This window comes from Phyllobates terribilis, unplaced genomic scaffold, assembly GCF_046119375.1.
Source record: "Phyllobates terribilis strain yellow unplaced genomic scaffold, ASM4611937v1 Scaffold_7__3_contigs__length_470593459, whole genome shotgun sequence".
Taxonomy (NCBI): domain Eukaryota; kingdom Metazoa; phylum Chordata; class Amphibia; order Anura; family Dendrobatidae; genus Phyllobates; species Phyllobates terribilis.
In genome coordinates, this window is record NW_027362767.1 from 272,149,043 (window position 1) to 272,175,825 (window position 26,783).

Consider the following 26,783-nt stretch of genomic DNA (forward strand, 5'->3'; position numbering starts at 1 on the left):
TCAGGTTGTCAACCAATCTGCTGTTAGGTTGGAGGTTCCTACCTCCTGGAGAATTAATCCGGTCTTTCATGTCTCTCTGTTAAAAAAAGCTGTTGTGTCGGATGGTGACGCCTCTGCCTCTGTTCCTCCGGTGGTGGAGGACGGGGAATATGAAATTTCTCGCATCCTTGACTCTAGACGGTATAGAGGTAGTTTGCAGTATCTTGTGGCCTGGAAAGGTTTCGGACCCGAGGATAACTCTTGGGTGAGGTCAGATGATGTTTCCGCGTCCAGACTTATCAGAGCGTTTCACAGGAGATTTCCTGATAAGCCTGGTCCTAGGGGATCCGGAGGATCCTCTTAGAAGGGGGGGTACTGTTAGAACCTTGCTGTTAGGTTTTTTTTCCTTTGCTGGTCACATGACCTTGTTGGCCTATTTAATCCTGCTCCGCCCTTCTGGCTTTGCTGGACTACATTGTATATCTACTTTCTAGCTAGCCTGTGCTCTGTGTCTTGCTCTGTTAGTTTGCTTGGTCTACGGACCTCTATGTTCTTTATATTTTGTTTGTTCGTCTGTCTGCTACTATTTCTGTTAGGAGGTGTCCCATATTCCTCCCAGTCCTTAGTACTTGTAGGGATTCCTCCCCCACATCTATAGGTCTTCGTACAGACTAGCTTAGGACTTTAGCAGGTCTGATCGCAGGATCAGGTTCCCTGTTACATCGTAGGGATTCAGCTGAGTCCTATAGTAGGGACAGATCTCCTCTCTTTCCTTAGCTCTGGTAGCAGAACATAACACTTGTACATAGAGGCAGTATTATAGTAGCTATATTCTTGTACATAGGTGTAGTATTATAGTAGTTATATTCTTGTACATAGTGGGCAGTATTATAGTAGTTATATTCTTGTACATAGGGGCAGTATTATAATAGTTATATTCTTGTACATAGGCGTAGTATTATAGTAGTTATATTCTTGTATATAGGAGCTGTATTATAGTAGTTTTTTTCTTGCACATAGGGGCAGTATTATAGTAGTTATATTCTTGAACATAGGGGGCAGTATAATAATAATAATAATAATCTTCTTTTTATTTATATAGCGCCAACATATTCTGCAGTGCTTTACAATTCAGACAATTTACAGACATTATGGGCACTGTCCCCATTGGGGCTCACAATCTACTTTCCCTACCAGTATGTCTTTGGAGTGTGGGAGGAAACCGGAGAACCCGGAGGAAACCCACGCAAACACGGGGAGAACATACAAACTCCTTGGTGGGATTTGAACCCAGGACCCAGCGCTGCAAGGCTGCAGTGCTAACCATTGAGCCACTCTGCTGCCCTTATTATAGTAGTTATATTCTTGTACATAGGAGCAGTATTATAGTAGTTATATTCTTCTACATAGGGGTAGTGTTACGCTCGCGCCCGGACTGACTGGCGTGAGCGTGATTAGTGATCCCACTGTACCATGAACCGAGGAGTGCCTGGAGGGGTGTAACTAAGTATCAACCCAATCTGACCAAGGTTGCACGGCGGCTCAGTCGACTCTGTGAACCAAGGAGGAACCGAGCAGAGGGACCAGGTGCTACTCCAGGTCAGACCCCGGTCACAGCTGTTGACCCACACCGGGGAATGCAGGAACAGGCAGGTTAGACTGGCATGTAGACAGGTGGGTACTAGCAAACATGGCTGGTATGCAGACAGGTGGATATTGACAGGCACAGCTGGTATGCAGACAGGTGGGCACTGGCAGGAATGGCTGGCGTGCAGACAGGTGGGCACAGGCACGCACGGCTGACATGCAGAGAGGCAGGTACTGGCAGGTAGAAAGACAGACAGGATAGGGACCTGTACAGACTGGGACACAGGAACGGAGCCGCAGGTGCGGTAGACGAGCAGAGCAGAGCAAAACCCGCAGATGCGGTACACAAGCAGAGCAGAGCAAAACCTACAGATGCGGTAGACAAGCAGAGCAGAGCAAAACCCGCAGATGCGGTACACAAGCAGAGCAGAGCAAAACCCGCAGATGCGGTAGACAAGCTGAGCAGAGCAAAACCCGCAGAGGCGGTAGACAGGCAGAGCAGAGCAAAACCCGCAGATGCGGTAGACAAGCTGAGCAGAGCAAAACCCACAGATGCGGTAGACAAGCTGAGCAGAGCAAAACCCGCAGATGCGGTAGACAAGCAGAGCAGAGCAAAACCCGCAGATGCGATAGACGAGCAGAGCAAAACCCGCAGATGCGGTAGACAAGCAGAGCAGAGCAAAACCCGCAGAGCTTGTACATAGGGGTAGTATTATAGTAGTTATATTCTTGTACATACGGAGCAGTATTATAGTAGTTATATTCTTATACATAGGGGCAGTATTATAGTAGTTATATTCTTGTACATAGGGGGCAGTATTACAATAGTTATATTCTTGTACATATGGGCAGTATTATAGTAGTTATATTCTTGTACATAGGGGGCAGTATTATAGTAGTTATATTCTTGTACATATGGGCAGTTTTATAGTAGTTATATTCTTGTACATAGGGAGCAGTGTTATAGTAGTTATATTCTTGTACATAGGGGCAGTATTACAGTAGTTATATTCTTGTACATAGGAGGCAGTATTATAGTAATTATATTCTTGTACATAGTGGGCAGTATTATAGTAATTATATTCTTGTACATAGTGGGCAGTATTATAGTAATTATATTCTTGTACATAGGGGGCAGTATTATAGTAGTTATTTTCTTGTACATAGGGGCAGTATTATAGTAGTTATATTCTTGTACATAGGGACAGTATTATAGTAGTTATATTCTTGTACGTAAGGAGCAGTCTTATAGTAGATATATTCTTGTACATAGGGAGCAGTATTATAGTAGTTATATTCTTTTATATAGAGGCAGTATTATAGTAGTTATATTCTTGCACATAGGGGGCAGTATTATGGTAGTTATATTCTTATACATAGGGGCAGTATTATAGTAGTTATATTCTTGTACATAGGGGCAGTATTACAGTAGTTATATTCTTGTACATAGGGGGCAATATTATAGTAGTTATATTCTTGTACATATGGGCAGTATTATAGTAGTTATATTTTTGTACATAGGGAGCAGTATTATAGTAGTTATATTCTTATACATAGGAGCAGTATTATAGTAGTTATATTCTTGTACATAGGGGCAGTATTACAGTAGTTATATTCTTGTACATAGGGGGCAATATTATAGTAGTTATATTCTTGTACATATGGGCAGTATTATAGTAGTTATATTCTTATACATAGGGAGCAGTATTATAGTAATTATATTCTTGTACATAGGAGCAGTATTATAGTACTTATATTCTTGTACATGGGAGTAGTATTATAGTAGTTATATTCTTGTACATAGGGGCAGTATTATAGTAGTTATATTCTTGTACATAGGGGCAGTATTATAGTAGTTATATTCTTGTACATAGGGGGCAGTATTATAGTAGTTATATTCTTGTACATACGGACAGTATTATAGTAGTTATGTTATTGTACATAGGGGGCAGTATTATAGTATCTATTTTCTTGTACATAAGGGGTAGTATTATAGTAGTTATATTCTTGTACAGAGGGAGCAGTATTATAGTAGATACACTGCTCAAAAAAATAAAGGGAACACTTAAACAACAGAATATAACTCCAAGTAAATCAAACTTCTGTGAAATCAAATTGTCCACTTAGGAAGCAACAGTGATTGACAATCAATTTCACAAGCTGTTGTGCAAATGTAATAGACAATAGATGGAAATTATTGGCAATTATCAAGACACACTCAATAAAGGAGTGGTTCAGCAGGTGGGGACCACAGACCACATCTCAGTACCAATGCTTTCTGGCTGATGTTTTGGTCATTTTTGAATGTTGGTTATGCTTTCACATTCGTGGTAGCATGAGACTGACTCTACAACCCACAGAAGTTGCTCAGGTAGTGCGGCTCATCCAGGATGGCACATCAATGCGAGCTGTGGAAAGAAGGTTTGCTGTGTCTGTCAGCGTAGTGTCCAGAGGCTGTAGGCACTACCAGGAGACAGGCCAGTACACCAGGAGACGTGGAGGGGGCTGTAGGAGGCAATAACCCAGCAGCAGGACCGCTACCTCCGCCTTTGTGCAAGGAGGAACAGGAGGAGCACTGCCAGAGCCCTGCAAAATGACCTCCAGAAGGCCACAAATGTGCATGTGTCTGCACAAACGGTTAGAAACTGACTCCATGAGGGTGGTATGAGGGCCCGACGTCCACAGCTGGGGGTTGTGCTCACAGCCCAACACCGTGCAGGACGCCTGGCATTTGCCACAGAACACCAGGATTGGCAAAGGCGCCACTGGCGCCCTGTGCTCTTCACAGATGAAAGCAGGTTCACACTGAGCACATGTGACAGACGTGAAAGAGTCTGGAGACGCCGTGGAGAGCGATCTGCTGCCTGCAACATCCTTCAGCATGACCGGTTTGGCAGTGGGTCAGTAATGTTGTGGGGTGGCATTTCTTTGGAGGGCCGCACAGCCCTCCATGTGCTCGCCAGAGGTAGCCTGACTGCCATTAGGTACCGAGATGAGATCCTCAGACCCCTTGTGAGACCATATGCTGGTGCGGTTGGCCCTGGGTTCCTCCTAATTCAGGACAATGCCAGACCTCATGTGGCTGGAGTGTGTCAGCAGTTCCTGCAAGACGAAGGCATTGAAGCTATGGACTGGCCCGCCCGTTCCCCAGACCTGAATCCGATTGAGCACATCTGGGACATCATGTCTCGCTCCATCCACCAACGTCACGTTGCACCACAGACTGTCCAGGAGTTGGCGTATTCTTTAGTCCAGGTCTGGGAGGAGATCCCACAGGAGACCATCCGCAACCTCATCAGGAGCATGCCCAGGCGTTGTAGGGAGGTCACACAGGCACGTGGAGGCCACACACAATACTGAGCCTCATTTTGACTTGTTTTAAGGACATTACATCAAAGTTAGATCAGCCTGTAGTGTATTTTTCCACCTTAATTTTGGGGGTGACTCCAAATCCAGGCCTCCATTGGTTAATAAATTTGATTTCCATTGATGATTTTTGTGTGATTTTGTTGTCAGCACATTCAACTTTGTACAGAACAAAGTATTCAATGAGAATATTTCATTCATTCAGATCTAGGATGTGTTATTTGAGTGTTCCCTTTTTTTTTTTGAGCAGTGTATATTCTTGTACATAGGGGACAGTATTATAGTAGTTCTATTCTTGTACATAGGAGCAGTATTATAGTAGTTATATTCTTGTACATAGGGGGCAGTATTATAGTAGTTATATTCTTGTACATAGGGGGCAGTATTATAGTAGTTATGTTCTTGTATATAGGGGTAGTATTATAGTAGTTATATTCTTGTACATAGGGGACAGTATTATAGCAGTTATATTTTTGTACATAGGAGCAGTATTATTGTAGTTGTATTCTTGCACATAGGGGGCAGTATTATAGTAGTTATATTCTTGTACATAGGAGCAGTATTATAGTAGTCATTCTTGTACATAGGGGCAGTATTATAGTAGTTATATTCTTGCACATAGGGGGCAGTATTATAGTAGTTATATTCTTGTACATAGGGGACAGTATTATAGCAGTTATATTTTTGTACATAGGAGCAGTATTATAGTAGTTGCATTCTTGCACATAGGGGGCAGTATTATAGTAGTTATATTCTTGTACATAGGGGCAGTATTATAGCAGTTATATTTTTGTACATAGGAGCAGTATTATAGTAGTTGCATTCTTGCACATAGGGGGCAGTATTATAGTAGTTATATTCTTGTACATAGGGGACAGTATTATAGCAGTTATATTTTTGTACATAGGAGCAGTATTATAGTAGTTGCATTCTTGCACATAGGGGGCAGTATTATAGTAGTCATATTCTTGTAAATAGGGGGCAGTATTATAGTAGTTATATTCTTGTACATAGGGGACAGTTTTATAGCAGTTATATTCTTGTACATAGGAGCAGTATTATAGTAGTTATATTCTTGTACATAGGAGGCAGTATTATAGTAGCTATATTATTGTACATAGGAGCAGTATTATAGTAGTTATATTATTGTACATAGGAGCAGTATTATAGTAGTTATATTATTGTACATAGGAGCAGTATTATAGTAGTTATATTATTCTACATAGGGAGCGGTATTATAGTAGTTGTATTCTTACACATAGGGGGCAGTATTATAGTAGTTATATTCTTGTACATAGGGGGCAGTATTATAGTAGTTATATTCCTGTACATAGGGAGCAGTATTATTGCAGTTATATTTTTGTACACAGGGGGGCAGTATTATAGTAGTTACAGTTTTCTAGATAGCAGCTGCATTATGGCAGTTACTATGTGATTCCAGCAGTGAAATATATGTGAGATCTCCTATGATTCCCTTGTAATCATTAAGGTCTGTATATAACTTCCCAGCGCAGATAACATTGTATAACACGATGTAATAATTCTGTTATCGCCCTTATACGATTTCCATATATATTCTGCCACCATCTAGCGGCGCATTGTTTTATTACAGCATCAATGCTTGACTCTCCATGGACGGACAGAAAAGAGGCGGCTCTGCTGCCATCTGGTGGCTGACTGCCGCATTATAATATTGACCCCTCTGACGCGCCGTAGGCGGCTATTTAAATCCCTGTGAGCGCATGTGCGTTCTCTTTCTCCGCTGACTGTATGGTGGGGTGGATCGGTGTGGCCGGGGCTCGTGCTGTGTGAGTTTCCTGCTGGGGGTCGTAGATTATATTGTGTTACCTCATCGCAGAGGATTAGAGGGGCGCAGGTTTCGGGTGAGTCTGAGTTGCTCCTCAGTGTACAGTCTGTTGATGGCTTGTAGCTAGAACTATAATCCTTGCAGGCTGGAGCTTGTAGTTCCCCTGGGGGTTGGGAGCATGGGCCATTGTGGGATATGAGTTGCCCCTAGAGGCGTTGCAGACATGACCTTGGTTTCATGTTTGTGTCATTAGGTGGCATAGAGGATCTCTGCTGTGTCTACACTTGGTGCCCTGTGTGTGGGTGCTAAGAATGGTTTACAGCTGGATACTTGTTAATTGCTGCATTATAATTTCTGCTCTGGCAGGCGGGTCATAGAAAGCCATGTGAAACGCAGTATCTTTTTATGAATCTTGCATTCAGGTTAATGGGTGCGCAAAAAAATCACAACCCAAATGGCTCATCTGTACGGTGTCCAGTTATTACTTTCTTGTTGCAATTAACTTGAAAAACTGCTTTTAAATTTTATTTTATTTTTTTTTACAACAAGTTTGACTGAATCAGGCAGTTTTTATGTTTGTCTGAACCCGGCCGTAGACTTACGCAGTCTTGGCTTCATTCTCGCATACATAGAGCCATGTTTATTTTACATCTGTATGAAATGAACCTTATAATTTTCTTCCATGTCTTATCTATGGCTCGTTTCATGGCTTTTAAAAACTGAACAGGAGTTTTTTTTTTGTTTTTTTGCCCATTGACTCCTTTACAATTGATCAATGAATCGCTGTATAAATTGTCTATACGGATCCCCATAGACTTTAACAGTGTCTGATCCACAAATTGCATGAGAACTGAGTCCCTGACCAGACACAGATCCGTTTTTAAAACTGATTGTATGGATTGATGAAACTCTGGGGCCATGTGCTCTCCAAAGCAAAAATGGCCGGCATGTGGATGTGATTGCAGCGTTAAGATTTTTTTTTTTTTTTCCTGTTAGTCACCATGTCGCGTTGTACGATCTGTGCACTAAGGTCCTCTGTCTTATAAGCTTATTCTGTGGCAGTTTCCGTTTCTCCATTACGTCTTGCACACGGTGGCTGCTGGATTCTTTGGTTTGTTTTCTGCAGTCACAGCAGATTGCACCTGTTCACATTTGTTTCTGCTATTAGAAGGTGCTGTGAGATTTTGCTTCCTTTGTAATTCTCACTGACTGTTAATGACCAGGTTGTAGATAGGTTAGGATGGTGGTAGTAGTTGGCGGTTTTTGTATATAATTTTTTTTTCTGTCTTGCAGGATGCGTAAAGGTTATCTGGAACCTCATCTGTACAGGTGATGCTTTTCCTAAAACCTATTTTTAAAAGGTTCTCCTTGCCCCTAGAGGCGTTGCAGACATGACCTTGGTTTCATGTTTGTGTCATTAGGTGGCATAGAGTAGCACGGCTGTGTCTACGCTCGGTACCCGCTGTGTGGGTGCTCAGAATGATTTCCAGCCGGACATCTGACTTGCGTTGATCGGCTTCTGTCCAGGGTTGCACAAACAGCCGTATGTTAACAACATTACATTACATGGCTGGCGGCCAAACCATGCTTCAAATGATCGGTTGAACAACAGCCATCTCAGCCGACAATCCTGTGTTCACTGAGAAAGCCACTCGCTGACACCTCGGCCGGTGGATAATCTCTGGAAGAAGACAATTGGCAGTCCAAAATCAAACCTGTCCGCTCTACCCTAAGGATCATTAGGCCTGCAGCCCATTCAGTGTCTGCTGACATTGGTCTAATGTGTATGGGGGCTGTTGGTTTATGCACATGCTGCTTGTCACTCAATCAGATGTGAAGCAGATTAGCACTGAGTGCACATGGGTGAACTGATCTGCATAAGAGGGTGGTTGTTAGTGTAGCCTCAGCTTATTCATGTAGTTACAGCTCAGGCGCTATCTAAGGGTGCATTTACACTGACTATTGTGGATTAGCGAGCCTAGGAACACTTCCCAATAATCATCATGCAGTTTGAACAGGCTGCCGATCACCCAACAAACATCTAAACTGCTTGTTCGTGGAGGAATTGACTTTAAACTACAGACGTCTGGACAGTCCACACCTTACTCTGCACTGATCTTTTATAAGTCAAGGCAATGTAGTCAGTTGGCACTAGATTGTGGGGGGTGAGGAGCCAGCTGTCACACTGCCATACCTCCTCACAGAGGAAATAAACATTGGCTATTACCATCTACCTTCTCAGTCACTATACAGAGCTGAACCAGCTATTGTGTATACATATAGCAATGACCATGCTTCCCCCTCCGGACCCAGCGGTCGTATGATTGCTGGGTGTAGGGAGAACACAGGAGGTGCTGGGTCCTAGGAGGCTCAAACTCCCCTGCAACTGGGGCTGGCATACCAGTTACAATGGGAGCTGGCATTAAAAATAATGAACCATGTTAAAATGCCCCCAAGGGCCTTTTAAGATCTTATGGGGTCAGTGTGTGAAATAAGGAGAAAAAAAAACCTAAAACAGATACTTTGAGCAAGGCTAAAATCGGGGAGGATGTCCAATATATAAGAATAATTTAAGAAGGGGAAACTCAATTTAAATTGTCTTTAGCAGTGAAATGGACATACTTTTACTATGTTTCTATGTTTTCCCCCAATATCGGCAAAAAGAAAAAATGAATCCCCAGAAATCGCAAAAAAGAGGTTATAATTGAATATATAACTGAGAAAGTTTGATAAAATCCAAAAATTAGTCTGGTCAGGAAGGTAAGGGTACGTACCCACGATCAGGAGATGCTGCTGGTTTGACACGGCGTGTTATACAGTTGTACAAATCCCATGTCCACTATGCGTCTCTGCACCCGCGGAAACTGACATCTGATGCGTCTTTCCAGAGCGCAGCATGTCAGTTTCTCCTACGGGTCCGCATGTGGACGTTCCCCATAGACTTAACCTCCTATGAGGAAAGTCCACATGGGGGGGGGGGGGGATCACGCCGCTTATTTGCATAATGAGGGCGGAAGTGATGCGGCTATTCTGCAGCGTCGGGGCCACAGCGGCTCCTGATCGTGGGCACATACCCTAAAAGGCCCACATAAACAGGACTTGTTCTGCCGTGAATTAGTGTCTAATCGCCTAAAATGATCGTTTGCCAATTGTTCGAATCGTGGCCAATCTGTCTGAACAGGCTATTAGACCGCTGATCGGCGATTGTTTGACGTCCGTTATTGGCGAGGGAAATGGGCCCCAAGTTATTAAGCTTTGTGTTTTGCCCTGGGTAATCATACTCTGACCCTCATCCTATTCAGTGCCCCTTGTCTCCATGTAGAGTAGTATTGGGGATTTGCCTTTATTTTAGCCTTTTGGTGATGTCAGTGTTTTTGATGGATTTGTAAGGTTTTGGTAACACCATCTTTCCTTTTATCTTACAGGATGGGTGCAGTGTCCCTGGAGCTTTGGCTGCTCAGGTTTGTCTACCATCTTATTCAGCATTTTCCTGCCCCTAGAGGCGTTGCAGACATGACCTTGGTTTCATGTTTGTGTCATTAGGTGGCATAGAGTAGCACGGCTGTGTCTACGCTCGGTACCCGCTGTGTGGGTGCTTAGAATGATTTCCAGCCGGACATCTGACTTGCGTTGATCGGCTTCTGTCCAGGGTTGCACAAACAGAGCCGTATGTTGACAACATTACATTACATGGCTGGCGGCCAAACCATGCTTCAAATGATCGGTTGAACAACAGCTATCTCAGCCAACAATCCTGTGTTCACTGAGGAAGCCACTCGCTGACATCTCGGCCGGTGGATAATCTCTGGAAGAAGGCAATTGGCAGTCCAAAATCAAACCTGACGATCATTAGGCCTGCAGCCCGTGCAGTGTCGGCTGACATTAGTCTAATGTGTATGGAGGCTGTTGGTTTATGCACATGCTGCTTGTCACTCAATCTATCAGATGTGACGCAGATTAGCACTGAGTGCACATGTGTGAACTGATCTGCATAAGAGAGTGGTTGTTAGTGTAGCCTCAGCTTATTCATGTAGTTACAGCTCAGGCGCTATCTAAGGGTGCATGTACAATGACTATTGTGGATGAGCGAGCCTAGGAACACTTCCCAATAATCATGCAGTTTGAGCAGGCTGCCGATCACCCAACAAACATCTAAACTGCTTGTTCGTGGAGGAAATGACTTCTGGACAGTCCACACCTTACTCTGCACTGATCTTTTATAAGTCAAGGCAATGTAGTCAGTTGGCACTAGATTGTGGGGGGTGAGGAGCCAGCTGTCACACTGCCATACCTCCTCACAGAGGAAATAAACATTGGCTATTACCATCTACCTTCTCAGTCACTGTATACAGAGCTGAACCAGCTATTGTGTATACATATAGCAATGACCATGCTTCCCCCTCCGAACCCAGCGGTCGTATGATTGCTGGGTGTAGGGAGAACACAGGAGGTGCTGGGTCCTAGGAGGCTCAAACTCCCCTGCAACTGGGGCTGGCATACCAGTTACAATGGGAGCTGGCATTAAAAATAATGAACTGTTAAAATGCCCCCCAAATGTCTTTTGACCTTATGGGGTCAGTATGTGAAATGAGGGAAAAAACATAAATAAAGCAGATACTTTTTAGCCTTGCTCAATCAGTGAGGATGTCCAATATATAAGAATAATTTCTTAAAGGGAAACTCAACTTAAAATGTCGTTAGCAGTGAAATGGACATATTTTTACTATGTTTCTTTACATTTTCCCCCAATATCGTCAAAAAAGGAAAAAATCAATCCCCAGAAATCGTGAAAGAGGCTAAAATTGAGTATCTGACAAAATCCAAAAATTAGTCTGGTCAGTAAGGAGGGTAAAGCCCACGTAAACAGGACTTGTTCTACCGTGAACTACAGTCTAAATGGGCCCCAAGTTATTAAGCTTTGTGTGTTGTCCTGGGTGCGTAATCATACGCTGACCCTCAGCCTATTCAGTGCCCCTTGTCTCCATGTAGAGTAGTATTGGGGATCTGCCTTTATTTTAGCAGTTTGGTGATTCAATGTTTTTGATGGATTTGTAAGGTCTTGGTAAAACCTTCTTTCCTTTTATCTTACAGGATGGGTGCAGTGTCCCTGGAGCTTTGGCTGCTCAGGTTTGTCTGCTGTCTTATTCAGGATTTTCCTGCCCCTAGAGGCGTTGCAGACATGACCTTGGTTTCATGTTTGCGTCATTCGGTGGCATAGAGGAACTCTGCTGTGTCTACGCTCGGTGCCCACTATGCGGGTGCTCAGAATGATTTCCAGCCGGACACTTAATGACTCTTCTGGGGTCTTCGTAGGGTGGGCTGATCTTTCACAGGGGCTCCGTGCTGATGCTCCTTATGGCTGTGCACCTTCTTAATATGGTAGGTGGCAAGATACGGTCTTGTGGGCTATGGCTCATCTTGGTGTCCCAACTAAATAAGGCTAGGGCTACACAGCGACTTTAGCAACAACACAAGTCATGTAGCCAAAGTTATCTAGGTATTGCAGCACAGTAAGTCAGTGGGGTCACATTGTGACCCCCCCCCCTAGGGCACTTTGACCATGACAAAGTTGCAAAAAAATCCAACTTTGTTGGGCTTTTTGTGACTTGTTGCTTGGGGACTTGCCCTTTTTAGGCTGCGAGAAGACCCTATGATCTCTGTTGAGCGGCAGTGTAGCATCACCCAGAAAACTTTGGCCGCATGACTAATGGCAATGTAGCCTAAGATTTGCAGAATGGGGGTGTAGTACTTAAGTGGCATAGTGCATTAGTTCAGCTTCTGGTGGGCAGATCCCTCACCAATCTGTTTTCAGTGAAAACTCCTTTAACTTAATTAACTGCATAAATCTTATAACCCCTTTTTATATTTGGGATCAAACTTTCATTATTTTTCTTTATTAGGATGTAGCTTGCTGTATGAGACCATGATGAGGAATAGATGTGAGTTTTATGTCCTCTGGAAGACCATTCTCAAGAATATCATCTTCAGCAACTGGGGAGAAAACTAGCACAGCTCTGATCAGCACTAACGTGTTGTACTAGTACTCTTGTTTCTGCCCATGAGGTACAGTATGAGGGGTATTCGAGACGTTGGTTTCTCCAGCATGTCTGTCAGTGTTGGGGAGCTGAGCTTTCCTCTGCATGTACAGTGCGGGTCTACAGAGAAAGTGAGGGATTTAGAGCTTTGTTCCATGATATTTCTTCCTTTTTTAAGGAATTTAGAAGCCTAAAAGGATGGTTGCTGTATATGGTGATGATGCACCTTCCTACTACCAAGGAATGTTGAGTTTTGGGCCAAGCTGTTTAAATGGGGTAGGGAAACAACTGAAGATGATCCACTCTCCCGGTTTAGGGAGACCTGGCGAAGCATCTGTAGAGGAAAAGTGCTGTAATGTGAAAGCCATGATTTTAGAAGACACTGGGGTCGAAGACAGTGTTATAGCTCATGAATTGGGCATTTCAGTTGGCACGGTTTTGAGTGTCGCTCATGTTTTGATATGAAAGGCCCGTTTCCGTTAGGTGCCATGAATGTTGATGCTTGAGCAAAAAGTGTCTTCAGCAATTTAGCCAAGAGAATTTAGAAACACTCGTAGAAAATCCAAGAGGCTTCTATTCCGAAGGTGACGAAACATGGGTCCACCACCATGATCCTGAGACCAAATAAGAGACCAGGCTATGGAAGCACAAGGAGGTCACCAACTCCAAAGAAATTTAATGTTGAGCCGTAAATTCAGCAAACTCTTGAAGGCTTTCAATCATACGTAATTGACTACAAACCCTCAGGGTGCAGTCAGATGGATATATAAATTGGACTGGCCGGCAGCTTTCCTGAGCGTGACAGCATCATATTTGTATGCAGCGGTCATTCATGTAGTCTAGAGAACTGCAGCCAGTCCAAGAGTAGTTATACCGCCGTCTTACTGCGCCCTTGTGTGGTGGCGATTGTAGTGGTAAGCAGCAGAAACTGATGAATAGTGTTCATTATAGAAGTGTAAGGTCTCCGTTATGTTAAATTCATGTGGTCTGGCCACGGAGCACCTAATACTGCAAATAATTGTAGAAAAGCTGTGTAGTTGTGGGCAACTAGATGGCATTTCACTGCATGACCGTTAGCAAACTGTTTAATAGCAGGCAACCTGAAACTGCACCAATATAAACTGTGTAGATCTGGTGCAGTTCCAACTTGTGAATTCAACTTTTTTGGAGGAGTATATAAATCCTACAGGGTTCTGTGTGGTCTTATAGAATATATTAGATATCTCCCCACTTTTTGTTCAAATAAAGTAATTAAAAAAGAAAACTGCTTCTGTCCATGTGTCTAGTGATTGTGCTGTCAAATCTCAATTGCCAGTATTTTGTTCTGCATGTGTTTGAGGTGTGGTGCCACATACTTGTGACGTACCTATAGCAGAGGTGGGGGTGGGTGGGAAAACTTCTGAGTGGGCCCCTAACCAGGTAACCTTGATTCCAAATATGGTGGCGCATCCTAAGGACAGAGACACTGCTGTATAATGAACTCGTGCAAGGATCGCATCTCTCTCCTGACCTGAGCATGACAGTGTGATGGATTTCTATGCCACTATCAAGGTCCGATCAGGAGAAGTGCTGGCCAGTACGAGGCTTATGATGCCATCCTCGCACGAGAAATACAGCCGTGTGTCTCTACCCTAATGGTGTATGTAGGAGAACCTCAGCAGATGACTGCACTGTTGCTGAAAATAATCTATACAAAGACCTAAAGTTTCTCCTTGTGGAGAGTGACATACCAGTCCTGGCATGCCAATGTAAGGAAGCTTATTTGCTGTACAGTGTTCCTCTGGGAAATTAAATATGCAAACTGCGTCTTCAGAGAGGAAGAGGACGAGAACTCTAGTGCTGCTTCCAACAGGTGGTGCTATAGAGTTCTAGTCCTCTTCCTCTCTGAAGAAGCAATTTGCATATACAAAGACCAACACTGATATTGCTTCCATATAGTTACATATAGTGGTAGATACCAGTGATGCAGAACATGAAAGATATTGCAGTACAGTTACAGCTGGTGAAGTCATTCACTTTTCCATCTGGCCCAGACCAACATAACAACTTCTCCAGCCACGACTCTGCTGCAGAGATTACAACAAAAACACCTGACTTCTCACATTTGCATCACTGTCTCCAGCCTGAAGAACTTCTTATCCTGCTGATACCCCCAATGCTCAGCTGTTGTTGCCGTGTCTCTCTATTACTGTGCCCACTAACATTAATAATGTCCTGAGTCACCCCCCCCCCTTCCCTGTACAGCTCTCATATACACAGTATGACAACACCCACTGTATAGTATCCCCCAACCTGTTTGTATTGCTGTGAGCAAACCGCACGGTGCGTATCATGTGATGTCCGCACAGCATGCGTGATGACATCAGATTCAGAGGGGGAATGATGGGAAAGAGCGTTAGCTGATGCTCTGTCTCTAATCATTACTTTCATCTATATCGGCATGTGGAATGCTCATGCACTTGAATTTGCGATGCCGGGTGGGGGGGACCCCATAGCGGCTGTGTGCCGGTGTCAGGAGATCGTGTCTCCCTGTAACACTGCTGCAGAACGTGTAAGAGGTTACACATGGTGACTTAGAGCTGCCGGTGTTTCTGGTGGAGTCATTCACTCTCTCCATCTGGTCCAGACCGACATGACAACTTCTTCCAGCTTGGACTCTGTTGTAATCTCTGCAGCAAAAACATAATTTCTCACATTTCCATCTCCATCTATTCCTAGCCGGAAGAACTCCTTATCCTGCTGATACCCCAATGCTACTGTTGTATGTGTCCCTATTACTGCACATTAGTGTGTGCCCCTACATGATAAAACAAATTTCTAGAATACTGTATATTAATGCCCTGTGCAAGTTCCCTACAAAACAGTGCCCACATTTTGCCCCTAGAAATAAGTGCCCTCTGTGTGCCCCTTTTGACAGTCACAATAACCCGAGCTCCCCCATATCGATAAGTGCCCACTTGACATTTTATAATGTCCTGAGTCTCCCTCCCCCTGTACAGCTCCCTGCTACACAGTACAATTACCCCAGCACTGTATAGTAGCCCTCAAACAGATGGCCCCAACACTGTACAGTCATGGCCAAAAGTATTGAGAATGGAAAAATTACTATTTGTCTCAAAGTTTACTGCTTCATTTTTTGTAATGGCAATTTGCATATACTCCTGAATGTCAAATAGTGATCAGCTTAACAGCAATTACTGTACTTGCAAAGTCCATATTTGCCCAGAAAATGAACTTTAACCCCCAAAACACATTTCAACATCATTGTAGTCCTGCCTTAAACGGAGCAGCTAACATCGTTTTAGTGATTGATCCATTAACACAGGTGTGGGTGTTGATGAGGACAGGGCTGGCGATCAATCAGTCATGATTAAGTAAGAATGACATCACTGGACACTTTAAAAGTTGGCTGGTTCTTGGTATCATTGTTTCTCTTCAGTTAACCATGGTTATCTCTAAAGAAACACGTGCAGCCATCATTGCACTGCACAAAAATGGCCTAACGGGGAAGAGTATCGCAGCTGCAAAGATTGTTGACTGAGGTGCAATCTATTGCATCATCAAGAACTTCAAGGAGAGAGCTTCCATTGTTGCCAAAAAGGCTCCAGGGCGCCTGAGAAAGACCAGCAAGCGCCAGGATCGTATCTTAAAACTGTTTCGGCTGCGGGATTGGACTACCAGCAGTGCCGAGCTTGCTCAGGAATGGCAGCAGGCTGGTGTGAGTGCTTCTGCACGCACTGTGAGGCGGAGACTCTTTGAGCAAGGGCTGGTTTCAAGGAGGGCAGCAAAGAAGCCACTTCTCTCCAGAAAAAACATCAGGGACCGACTGATATTCTGCAAAAGGTACAGGGAGTGGACTGCTGAGGACTGGGGCAAAGTCATTTTCTCTGATGAATCCCCTTTTCGATTGTTTGGGACATCTGGAAAACAGCTTATTCGGAGAAGAAGAGGTGAGCGCTACCACCAGTCTTGTCTCATGCCAACTGTAAAGGATCCTGAAACCATTCATGTGTGGGGTTGCTTCTCAGCCAAGGGAATTGGCTCACTCACAGTCTTGCCTAAAAACACAGCCATGAATAAAGAATGGTACCAGAATGTCCTCCAAGAGCAACTTCTCCCAACCGTCCAAGAGCAGTTTGGCGCCCAACAATGCCTTTTCCAGCATGATGGAGCACCTTGCCATAAAGCAAAGGTGATAACTAAATGGCTCATAGAACAAAACATAGAGATTTTGGGTCCATGGCCTGGAAACTCCCCAGATCTTAATCCCATTAAAAACTTGTGGTCAATCATCAAGAGACGGGTGGACAAACAAAAACCAACAAATTCTGGCAAAATGCAAGCATTGATTATGCAAGAATGGACTGCTATCAGTCAGGATTTGGTCCAAAAGTTGATTGAGAGCATGCCAGGGAGAATTACAGAGGTCTTGAAGAAGAAGGGGCAACACTGCAAATATTGACTTGCTGCATTAACTCATTCTAACAGTCAATATAACCTATTGGTCCTCATAATATGATTGCAATTATATTTCTGTATGTGATATAAACATCAGACAAACACTAATAAAAACCAGAGGCCAGCAGATCATGTGAAAATATAATTTTGGTGTAATTCTCAAAACTTTTGGCCATGACTGTACAAACACCCTACATTAGCTCCAACACTGCATGGTGCCCCTTTCACTGTAATGCCCACACTGTATGAGGGCCCCTTAACTAGCCTCCATACAGTATAATGCACTATAAAGCATCCAATCACTGCTAAACTACTAGGAACGGCATAAAAATAAATAAAACCAATTCTTCGCCTGCTGTGATTTTTTATTTTTTTATTCTGCCTCCCAAAGATCACAGTAAGGCTCTGCGCACATTTATCCTGTGCCCTATACTGAGCGCTTACATGGGGGTTTCCGTGTAAATCTCTGAAATACGCGTACTTGGGAGGAATCGCATAGATTTTATTGTCCATTTTTTCCTGTTACACTTGTGAAAAGGAAAAATTTGGGGCTAAAGCAACATTTTTTCGGGAAAAAATTCGATTTTTTTTTTTTGTTGTTTTTTTTTTTTTTTTTTTTTATTATTTTCACGGCTCAATGTTATAAAATTCTGTGAAGCACCTGCGGGTTCAAGATGATCACCACACATCTAGATAAATTCCTTGAGGGGTCTAGTTTCCAAAATGGGGTCACTTGTGGGGGGGGGGTTTCCACTGCTTAGTTACATTAGGGTCTCTGCAAACGTGACATGGCACCCGCTATCTATTCCAGTCAGTTTTGTGCTTTAAAGGAATCTTGTCAGCAGGATTTTGCTTTGTAATCGGTAACACCAGTAGCTTATCATTGCTGTGACTAGCTGGTAGTGTGCCTCCTGGTCTGACATGCCCCCTCCTGTGATAGGCAGCTCAATATCTATGGACTTTGTTCATACACAGCCTGGTGGGGGCAGGGTTAGCTTTTCAGCTCTGCTTCATTGCTAAATCTAAAGGCTCTGATTGGGTCAGAAAGGCTGCACCCAGTAATCTTAAGTGATACATCATTGGAGTCAGCGTCTCTTTGCCTACATTATCTGCTCTCAGATGAAGTAGCAAAAACCTGCTGACAGATTCCCTTTGAAAGTCAATTAGCGCTCATTCCCTTCCAAGCCCTGCTGTGCTCCCAAACAGTAGTTTTTCACCACATATGGGGCATCGATGTACTCAGAAAAAATTGCACAACAGATTTTGGGGTGCATTTTCTTCTGTTATCTTTGTGAAAATGAAACATTTAGGGCTGAAGCAACATTTTTGTGGGAATTTTTTTTTTCCCCCACATTCATGGCTTGGCATAATACAATTCTGTGATGCACCTGTGGGTTCAAGGTGTTCACTACCCCTCTAGATAAGTTCCTTGAGGGGTGTAGTTTCCAAAATGGTGTCACTTGTGGTGGGGGGGGGGGAGTTCCACTGTTTAGACACATCAGGGACTCTCCAAACAGGATGTGGCGTCCGCTATCGATTCCAGCCAATTTTGTGCTCCAAAAGTCAAATGGTGTTCCTTCCTTTGCAAGCCCTGCTGTGCACCCAAAGAGTAGGTTTTCATCATATATGGGGTATTGGCGTACTCTGGCGAAATTACTCAACACATTTTATGGTCCATTCTCTCATGATACCCTTGTGAAAATTAAAAATTTGGGGCTTAAGCAACATTTTTGTGGGAAAAATATATATATATTTTTTTATTTTCATGGCTCAAAAATGTTGTGAAGCACTTGTGGGTTCAAGGTGCTCACCACACATCTAGATAAGTTCTTTGAGGGGGAGTTTGGTTTTCAAAATGGGGTCACTTGTGGGAGGTTTCTACAGTTTAGGCACATCAGGGGCTCAGCAAACACAACATGACCAATTTTGAGCTCCATAAGTTTAATGGTGCTCCTTCCCTGCAGTGCGCCCAAATAGTTTTCCACCACAAATGGGATATCGGTGTACTCTGTAGAAACTGCACCACAAACTGTATAGTCCATTTTCTCCTGTTACCCTTTTGAAACTGCACAATTTGGGGCTAAAGCAATATTTTTTTTTGTGGGAAAATAAAATTTTCATTTTTTCCTTCCACATTGTTTTAATTCTGGCGAAGCCCCTAAAGGGTTCATAAACTTCTTGAATGCGTTTTTTGTGCACTATTATGGGTGTAGTTTTTAAAATTGTCAATTTTGGGTATTTTCTGTTACATAGGCCCATCAATGTCACTTCAAATGGGATGTGGTCCCTAAAAATAATAAATGGAAAAATGAGAAATTGCTGATAAAACTTTTAACCCTTTTAACTTCCTAATAAAAAAAAAAAAGTTTCAAAAGGGAAGGGATGCTGATATAAAGTAGACATGTGGGAAATGTAACTTCTTAACTATTTTTTTTTGTGGTATAACTATCTGGTTTAAGAGTGTAAAAACTAAAAGTTTGAAAAATTTTCAAATTTTTGATATAACAAATGCAAATCACATCGACCAAAATTTACCATTATCATGGAAGTACAACATGTTATTAAAAAAAACAGTCTCAGAATCACTGGGATATGTTGAAGTGTTCAAGAGTTATTACCTCATAAAGTGACACTGGTCAGAATTGAAAAAATTGGCCTAGTCAGGAAGGTAAAAACTGGGGAGTGAAGAGGTTAATGGTGTAAAAAAAAAAAAACACACAGCAAACAAGTCTTAAATAGGTCTCACATTGCGTTTGGGCCATGTCGGCGCTTTCCGTGTAAAGCCCTATAAAATGGTATTTGGACAGAATCCCTGATGAGTCCAATCACTTAAATTAGGCAGTCGCTTTGTTCTGTTTCTGGCCTTTGTTTCGGTGGTGCCCATATTTTTGAGGTAGGTACAAAGAAAGGCTCTGTCAGGGATTGCAGCTAATTTGTCGTTTTTCAGGGCTGCAGATGCAAGAGTGAATGGAGTCTCTGACATGTTGCCAGATGCAATGTGAACATGCTCATCTGTATAGTGCAGAATGCAGACAGGCCGCAGTGCTATATGGTGGTAGCACAGATATTCAATACTGATGAACTTGCACTTGTTTTATTTATTTTTTTTTCCCTGTGATGTGTTTTGGATTTTATCATCTCTGGTGAATTGTTTTGTGCCCTCCCAAATTTCTGTGCTACTCCACGTGTATTTTCATTCAGCCCAGCTGTCGACTATCATATGGCTTGTTGCTCTGGGGTGGATCTGGCACATTGCAGGTGGATATGTTGATACTGTACAAGCCGCCTCAGTCATAACTTGTTGTAGGATGATGGCGAAATGGATCGTTTGATGAATAACCTGGCAGGATCCTGCACAACACTAGGAAATTTCTCTCATTAAACTGAAATTATTGGGGCCAAAGGTGTCATTAGCAAAGCTGCAGCTGCTGGCTGCAAAATGAAAGCTGTTAATTGGTAAAAGGCACAACTAATGGAAGAGAGTCCTTAAAGAATTTTAATGAGATTCCCCACAGAGGTGGCTGTGCATTCACATGAGCGGGAAATGTGATGTGCAAATAGTGCAACTGAACAGAGATGCTCTGGTGCAGGGAATGGGGCTCCTGTGCACCTCGGGGGGCTGCTCTCACTTAGATTATTCAAAATTTGGGTTAGGGTCACATTGAGGGTGGCTGTATCGTGCTGAATGTACTAGTCATGGCTTGTTTGCAACTGCAAAGTGGCTCATTGTGCTGCATCTGTTCTTGAAATCAATCTGAGAGACCACTCCAGGGGGTGCACAAGTGATGGTCTGTGGGGAGAACCACCATAATATGGCATCCACTGGAATCTGTCAGGAGTCATAGGTCATTTCTCTGCTGTGAACTGTGACTAGGAGCTTGTATGAAGCTGTGTCCACAAGGCTTTATAGTATCAATATTTAAAGCGGACTTCGTAGACAACACTGGTTAGCTTTTGCAGATGTAAGATGCCAAGACACCTAAACTGGCAAACATACGTCAAAATTGGGCGCAGCTTATGTCTAGAATGGGGAGAGAAGAGTGAGTCCTTGCCATATTTCGCTGGCCTCCTTCCAGAGCTAATCTGGGGGAAATATCGGGACTAGGTGTTGATTTTTGTCAGGGCTGATTTTTCTCTCCCCAGATGACATCTGCCAGAGTTGAGGCCTCCATAATGATTAGATGGCTTGGGTGACTAATGATTTTTCAAAGTATTTCCACTGAGCTAAGTATGTTCTTATTTTAAGCTAATCACTCCTGAGCAGCCTTTCACTCTGTATCTCTCGTAATACTTCACTTCCCAAGCTTGTTCTAGCCACAGGTCATAACGTAAGGGGAGCTGCACAGGTTGTAGTGCACCTGCTGTAAAACATGTAAATGTACTCACTGTGTACTACTGTTACTTTACCACTTGAGGGCACTGCTGCAGAGCATGTAGAAATGTGGTCACTATGTGTAGTACTGATATTTTACCACTTGAGGGCAGCACAGCTCCATGTATGATGGAACCTGTATGACCAGATCCTGATTGTCCTCTGGTTTCAGTTGCAGTGTAGTTTTCTGGGTGCCGTCTGGTCACAACATCTTCAAGTTGTGATCTGTGCAAGAATGATGTAGAAACTGACTCTCTGATGCTGTATTAGTGGACACCTTTCTAACTTTTGGGGTTCAAGGCACCCTGAAATCAGCCTGAGGCCACAGCCCCAGGGAGTAGTGTGTAGTATTTTGCCACGCTTTTGGAAAATGATGGTAGAGAAACACTATGATTTTTGCATGTGGACTAAGCCTAAGGCCACGGCCCCACTATCAGTATTCGGTCAGTATTTTTTCTCAGAAGTGGGAGCCAAAACCAGGAGTGGGTGATAAATGCAGAATTGGTGACTTGTTTCTACTCTACCTTTTCTCTGATTGTTCCTCACATGGTTTTGGCTCCCAATCCTGAGACAAAATACTGACCGAATACTGATAGTGGGGCCGTGGCCTTAGGAATAGCTGTCAGCACGTGGATTACAGACGCAAGCATTTGGGGATTCTGATTCTGGATCCCCATTAATGTCAGGAATAAGGGGAATTTTTTTGGTTAGAAGTGCAGCTGCCTCATCCAAGTAGTCAGAATTTACTGCACTCAGAAAAGCTGAAGGGGGCGCTGCACTTGGACTATAATTTTGGTATATAGTTACCTATTACTAATGTGTGGGGAAACTCCCGAACAGTGAGCACAGGGTTTGGTTTCTGCGGGGATTACATGGGGGCCTGCAGTGATGCAGCGTCTTTCTTCTCCGGCTGCTGCTTCTCTTATTGGAGACAGAGCAGCGTTTACTCCAAGGCCCCAAATTGTGGTGTCACATAATAGGACAGCAGAACACCCAGAGAAATAAAGGCCGATGCTGGGCAGACATGATGATCTCGGTATGAGCTTGCTCTGAGGGACACCAGCTGTGTGCCTTTTTTGGGGGGGTGAGTGCTTATGTTGGGGGGTCTACAAGTATAACACCATGGTTTCTGAACTCCAGTAATTGGAGCAGATAATCACATAACTAGGGGCAGCAGCCTTAGTGCTGGAAAAGTAAAGAGCTGAAGAAGTCTGAGCGCAGGGGGCTACAATCAGATTAGACCACCAGTGATCGATGGTGTATAACTGCACTGCTGAGCTGAGATCTGCCAGTATATGGACACTGGCTGGCGGTATTATTCATCTGTGTAACTGGTTTTTATTCCATCCCTGTTCAGGGGTAATGGTATTATTTGGGCCTTGTAGTGGCACAGTGTGGCAGTAGTATCTGTATGTACCCATGTTGTTGGGAAGACATATCTCAGCATTTAGGGCCAGCCTTGGTCTACACCCGGGCCCGATTCTCTGAGGCATCTGGGTTTGGCTTGCAGCCTCCAGAGCTGCTGAGGCTTCACTTCTCCTGACGTCAAATCCTTCACTGCTGGAGTGGTCTCGAGAAGCGTTTCATTGCGTCGCTGCTCTTAGGAACTAAAGGAGTTTATAAATTGCTGCCCTTTCAGCGTCCCCGCAGCCGGCATTCAGGGTTGCCATAGAAATCATTTTAAGTAGCGTGATTTGAGTCACATTCACCCAGAGTAACTCCGCGCTTTATGCATAAAGGAGAGAAATGTATTATCGGGCAGAATAAGAGGCGAAGCAGGTATGTGCGGAGGTTAAATGCAATCCCATAAGTGGAAATGAAAGGGACGAGTTCCCGCTACATCCTGTTAAGACGAGGTGTTCGTAACTAATGGTGACACAATAAACAGCGAGGACGCATCACATAAAATCATTTAATTTACATGTAAATTGCCGCATGGAAACGGCGCTGACGATTGCAGGCGCCATGGAGGGAAGTGGGAGCCTGCAGGAGCGAGTAGTTGGCGCGTTTCACATGGAGGAAGCATGTTGTCTGCAGATCGGCCCGGACACCGTACCATTTTGGATTGGACAATAGCGGGGGGGGGGGGGGGACACATTAAATCAATGGAACACTTTTTTACAGCACACATGGCTAATGTATGCACAGGGCCCTGTTCACACGATAGCAGACTGCCCTTCTGGCCAATGTTCCGCTGATATAGATCTGTTTTCTTTACAGACTATGCCACACAATTTAGCAGAAAGAAAAGGAAATGGAAAACATAAATCCTTTTATAGTTGGAGCCTACAACGTGGTACCGGTCAAAGTTATAAGTCCGGATATCTTTCTGGTATATACTGCAAATGCAGCCAATATCCAAAATTTAACAATCCGGGCTGACAATTTATTTACAGATAGATGGCCCCTAAAAGGGGAATTCTACTTCCAGTCATCTTGTGATGCAAGTCAGAAGGACCGTACAGCGCTCACGTGGTCAGCCACTATTTTAGAAGGGCTGTATAGCACTCACGTGGGCAGCCACTTTTTATTTAGGAGCACCATACAGTGCTCACGTGGGCAGCCACTTTTTATTTAGGAGGACCGTAGAGCACTCACGTTGGCAGCCACTTTTTATTTAGGAGAACCGTACAGCACTCATGTTGGCAGCCACCTTTTATTTAGGAGGACTGTACAGCGTCTCGTTGGCAGCCACCTTTTATTTAGGAGGACCGTACAGTGCTCACGTGGGCAGCCACCTTTTATTTAGGAGGACCGTGCAGCGCTCACGTGGGCAGCCACTTTTTATTTAGGAGGACCGTACAGCACTCACGTTGGCAGCCACCTTTTATTTAGGACTGTACAGCGCTCACGTTGACAGCCACCTATTTTTTAGGAGGACTGTACAGCGCTCACATGGGCAGCCACCTTTTATTTGAGAACTGGCATTGCTTACAGTCTCCTCCCATGGAGGTCATCTTCTGATGCATCATTGTGACAAGATGAATTTTTGTGGAATTGCCCTTTAATTAGAATTTAGAGAATCATAATCTTACACCTCATTGGTATCTTTACTATTTTGATGTGAGTTATCAAAATGGTACCATCTCCGGGAGGCATCATGTAGCCCATAGACATGACAGGGCTGGTGGCAGATCCAGCCACATAAAAACTGGCGGCAATGTAAAGTCAGTAGCCAGCCATTAACATTAGAGTGGCTGGATCCGTCACCTGCTGTATTGTGTGAGCGCAGCTGTAGGCTCCAGTTAGGAATATTTGGTATTTGAGATCTTTTTCCACAGTAAGGTCTTCAGGTTGTTTAACACCAGTGAATGGTGAACTTCCATCTGACTGGCGAGTCCACTGAGGGTCATACAAGTCCGCAGCTGCTTCTGCAGCTCCTCCCGAAGGTCTGCTGGCGAGCCGTACAGCAGGTATTCCTGCAGCAGTTTACAAGCTTTCGCCAGGTTTGGCTGGATAACGTCATTTTTACACTGTTTCATGAGTTTGTCACAGGCGGCTGTACAATCTCTGCCGAACGTGCAGTCCGAGTTCTGCTCGCAGTGCCGCCCCTTCAGGAAGCCTCTGATGGTCATCTCGGTGGCCACCTGCCGCAGGTTTACCACTTTGAAGTCGTACTTTTCATTGTATCCAATGTTTTTAAAGCTGGTTTCGCAGACGAAGAAACTTCCGTAAGTCCCGTGGAAAATCTCCTCCACAAATTCCAATAGTCCGATGGCGATTTTGGCTCTTCGGGGCCAGGCGGGAGCAAACCACTGGTGAATGAGTCTGTGCACGGGGGAAGGCAGCAGGTTTTGGAGGAAACTGGGCATCCGTGTGCCGTAGAGGGAGTCGTGAGGGATCTTCTCAGTGACATAGAGGTCTCCGCAGTGCCCGAGCAGCTGAGATGTGTGCTCCTTCTCGTGTAACGAGAGCATGAGAAGAAACTCGTTCAGTTGCAGCAAAGCCCATATAGACTTGGCTTCCGCCAAAGACACTTTCCCGTCCTCGTTGACGTCTGCCATTGTTAAAATCTGGCTCACCAGGGTCGCCAGTGAAGTCTGATCTCCCAAATTAACCTGGAAGGATGGAGAGCAGTGACAATCAGGACAGATACAATCGGCCTGACTGATGCACAGAAAAGACTGTGGTCCTAATGCTAACCGATTCTCTGGTCCTGTGCTGACACTAATTGCTACAGGGTCATAAGGATGACAGGTCACCACGGCTCGCAGTGATTGGCGGTGGTAGTTCGGTGACTGTCCCCAGACAAATGAGAAACTTGTGACTGGCTGATAGATGCAGAAGGGAAGGTCACGTATTTCAGTTTATGACCATACACCCCTAATGCACCAGACACGGGTTAGAGATCGGTAATAGTGGCGCTCATGTCTTCAGCACAGACAGTTTTTCACTTGCCTTTGGTAACATTGTGGGAAAGAAAATCAGCAGGGACCTACGCACTATCAACAGGTACGTGAGGACGCAATGACATCGGACCCGATTACCTCTCACTGCAGAAGAGCCATGCTACAAACAACCCCTTTCAGACATCCTATACTTACTGAGCCGTATTAAATAATAAGGTACTGATGAACTTATGTTCCATTACAGGATATATATTTATTCCTCTGTTACTTAAAGGGATTTTCCCATGAACAAAAGTTCATTTTAATCAATAGATCTTGGAATAATAATAAGTTCCACAATTGGATGTGTTTAAATAAAATGTTCCTGTGCTGAGATAACCGTGCAGGAACATGGTCTGATCATACCACATCTCCTGAGTAGGGCAGAGAGCTAAAGATAGTATACAGATATTCAGCTGGGGATCACAGCTGATTCTTTTTTTTTGAGGTAAAACATTCCCCTGTCTGTTTTTAAACAATGTTTTACTTCAAAGAAAGAGTCAGCTGTCATCCCGTGCTGTAATATCTGTATTCTCTTTTGCTTCCCCCTCCCCCCCTGCCCAGGAGATGTGGTATGATCAGACCATGTTCCTGCACGGTCAGACACAGCCATTACACAGTACACAGCAGGGGCACATTTATAAGATTATCTCAGCACAGGAACATTTTATTTAAACCCATCCAATTGTGGAAATTATTATCATTCCAAGATCTATGGATTAAAATTAACTTTTGTTCATGGGAAAACCCCTTTAAAGGGCAGGTCCACTACATTACACCCTGCCGTTATC

General features: G+C 43.9%; 1 protein-coding gene and 4 non-coding genes across 7 annotated transcripts in view; 4 read left to right on the plus strand and 1 right to left on the minus strand.

Moving 5' to 3' along the window:
* Nucleotides 1-6,938: 6,938 nt before the first annotated feature.
* LOC141155625 (small nucleolar RNA SNORA17) lies at nt 6,939-7,070 on the plus strand. The gene has a single exon (XR_012247552.1). It is a non-coding gene; the product is annotated as a small nucleolar RNA SNORA17 (small nucleolar RNA).
* A 1,036-nt stretch (nt 7,071-8,106) lies between these two features.
* On the plus strand, nt 8,107-8,238 carry LOC141155623 (small nucleolar RNA SNORA17). Its single transcript, XR_012247550.1, has one exon. It is a non-coding gene; the product is annotated as a small nucleolar RNA SNORA17 (small nucleolar RNA).
* Nucleotides 8,239-10,228: 1,990 nt separating this feature from the next.
* On the plus strand, nt 10,229-10,360 carry LOC141155624 (small nucleolar RNA SNORA17). The gene has a single exon (XR_012247551.1). It is a non-coding gene; the product is annotated as a small nucleolar RNA SNORA17 (small nucleolar RNA).
* Nucleotides 10,361-11,894: 1,534 nt separating this feature from the next.
* LOC141155626 (small nucleolar RNA SNORA17) lies at nt 11,895-12,026 on the plus strand. The gene has a single exon (XR_012247553.1). It is a non-coding gene; the product is annotated as a small nucleolar RNA SNORA17 (small nucleolar RNA).
* An 11,476-nt stretch (nt 12,027-23,502) lies between these two features.
* The window catches only part of DIPK1B (divergent protein kinase domain 1B), a 132,491-nt gene continuing 129,210 nt past the window's right edge, over nt 23,503-26,783 (minus strand). Inside the window, exons 5-6 of one of the 3 annotated variants that reach the window (XR_012247447.1) lie at nt 24,512-25,662; nt 23,503-24,468 (exon numbers count right to left, since the gene is read on the minus strand). Coding sequence is in view for 1 of the 3 variants with exons in the window: in XM_073640756.1 (XP_073496857.1) it covers nt 24,850-25,662 (813 nt within the window). In the remaining 2 variants the exon portion in view is untranslated. Of the gene's footprint in view, nt 25,663-26,783 lie in introns of all 3 variants that reach the window. The other 2 variants (XR_012247448.1, XM_073640756.1) reach the window with 2 other exon arrangements.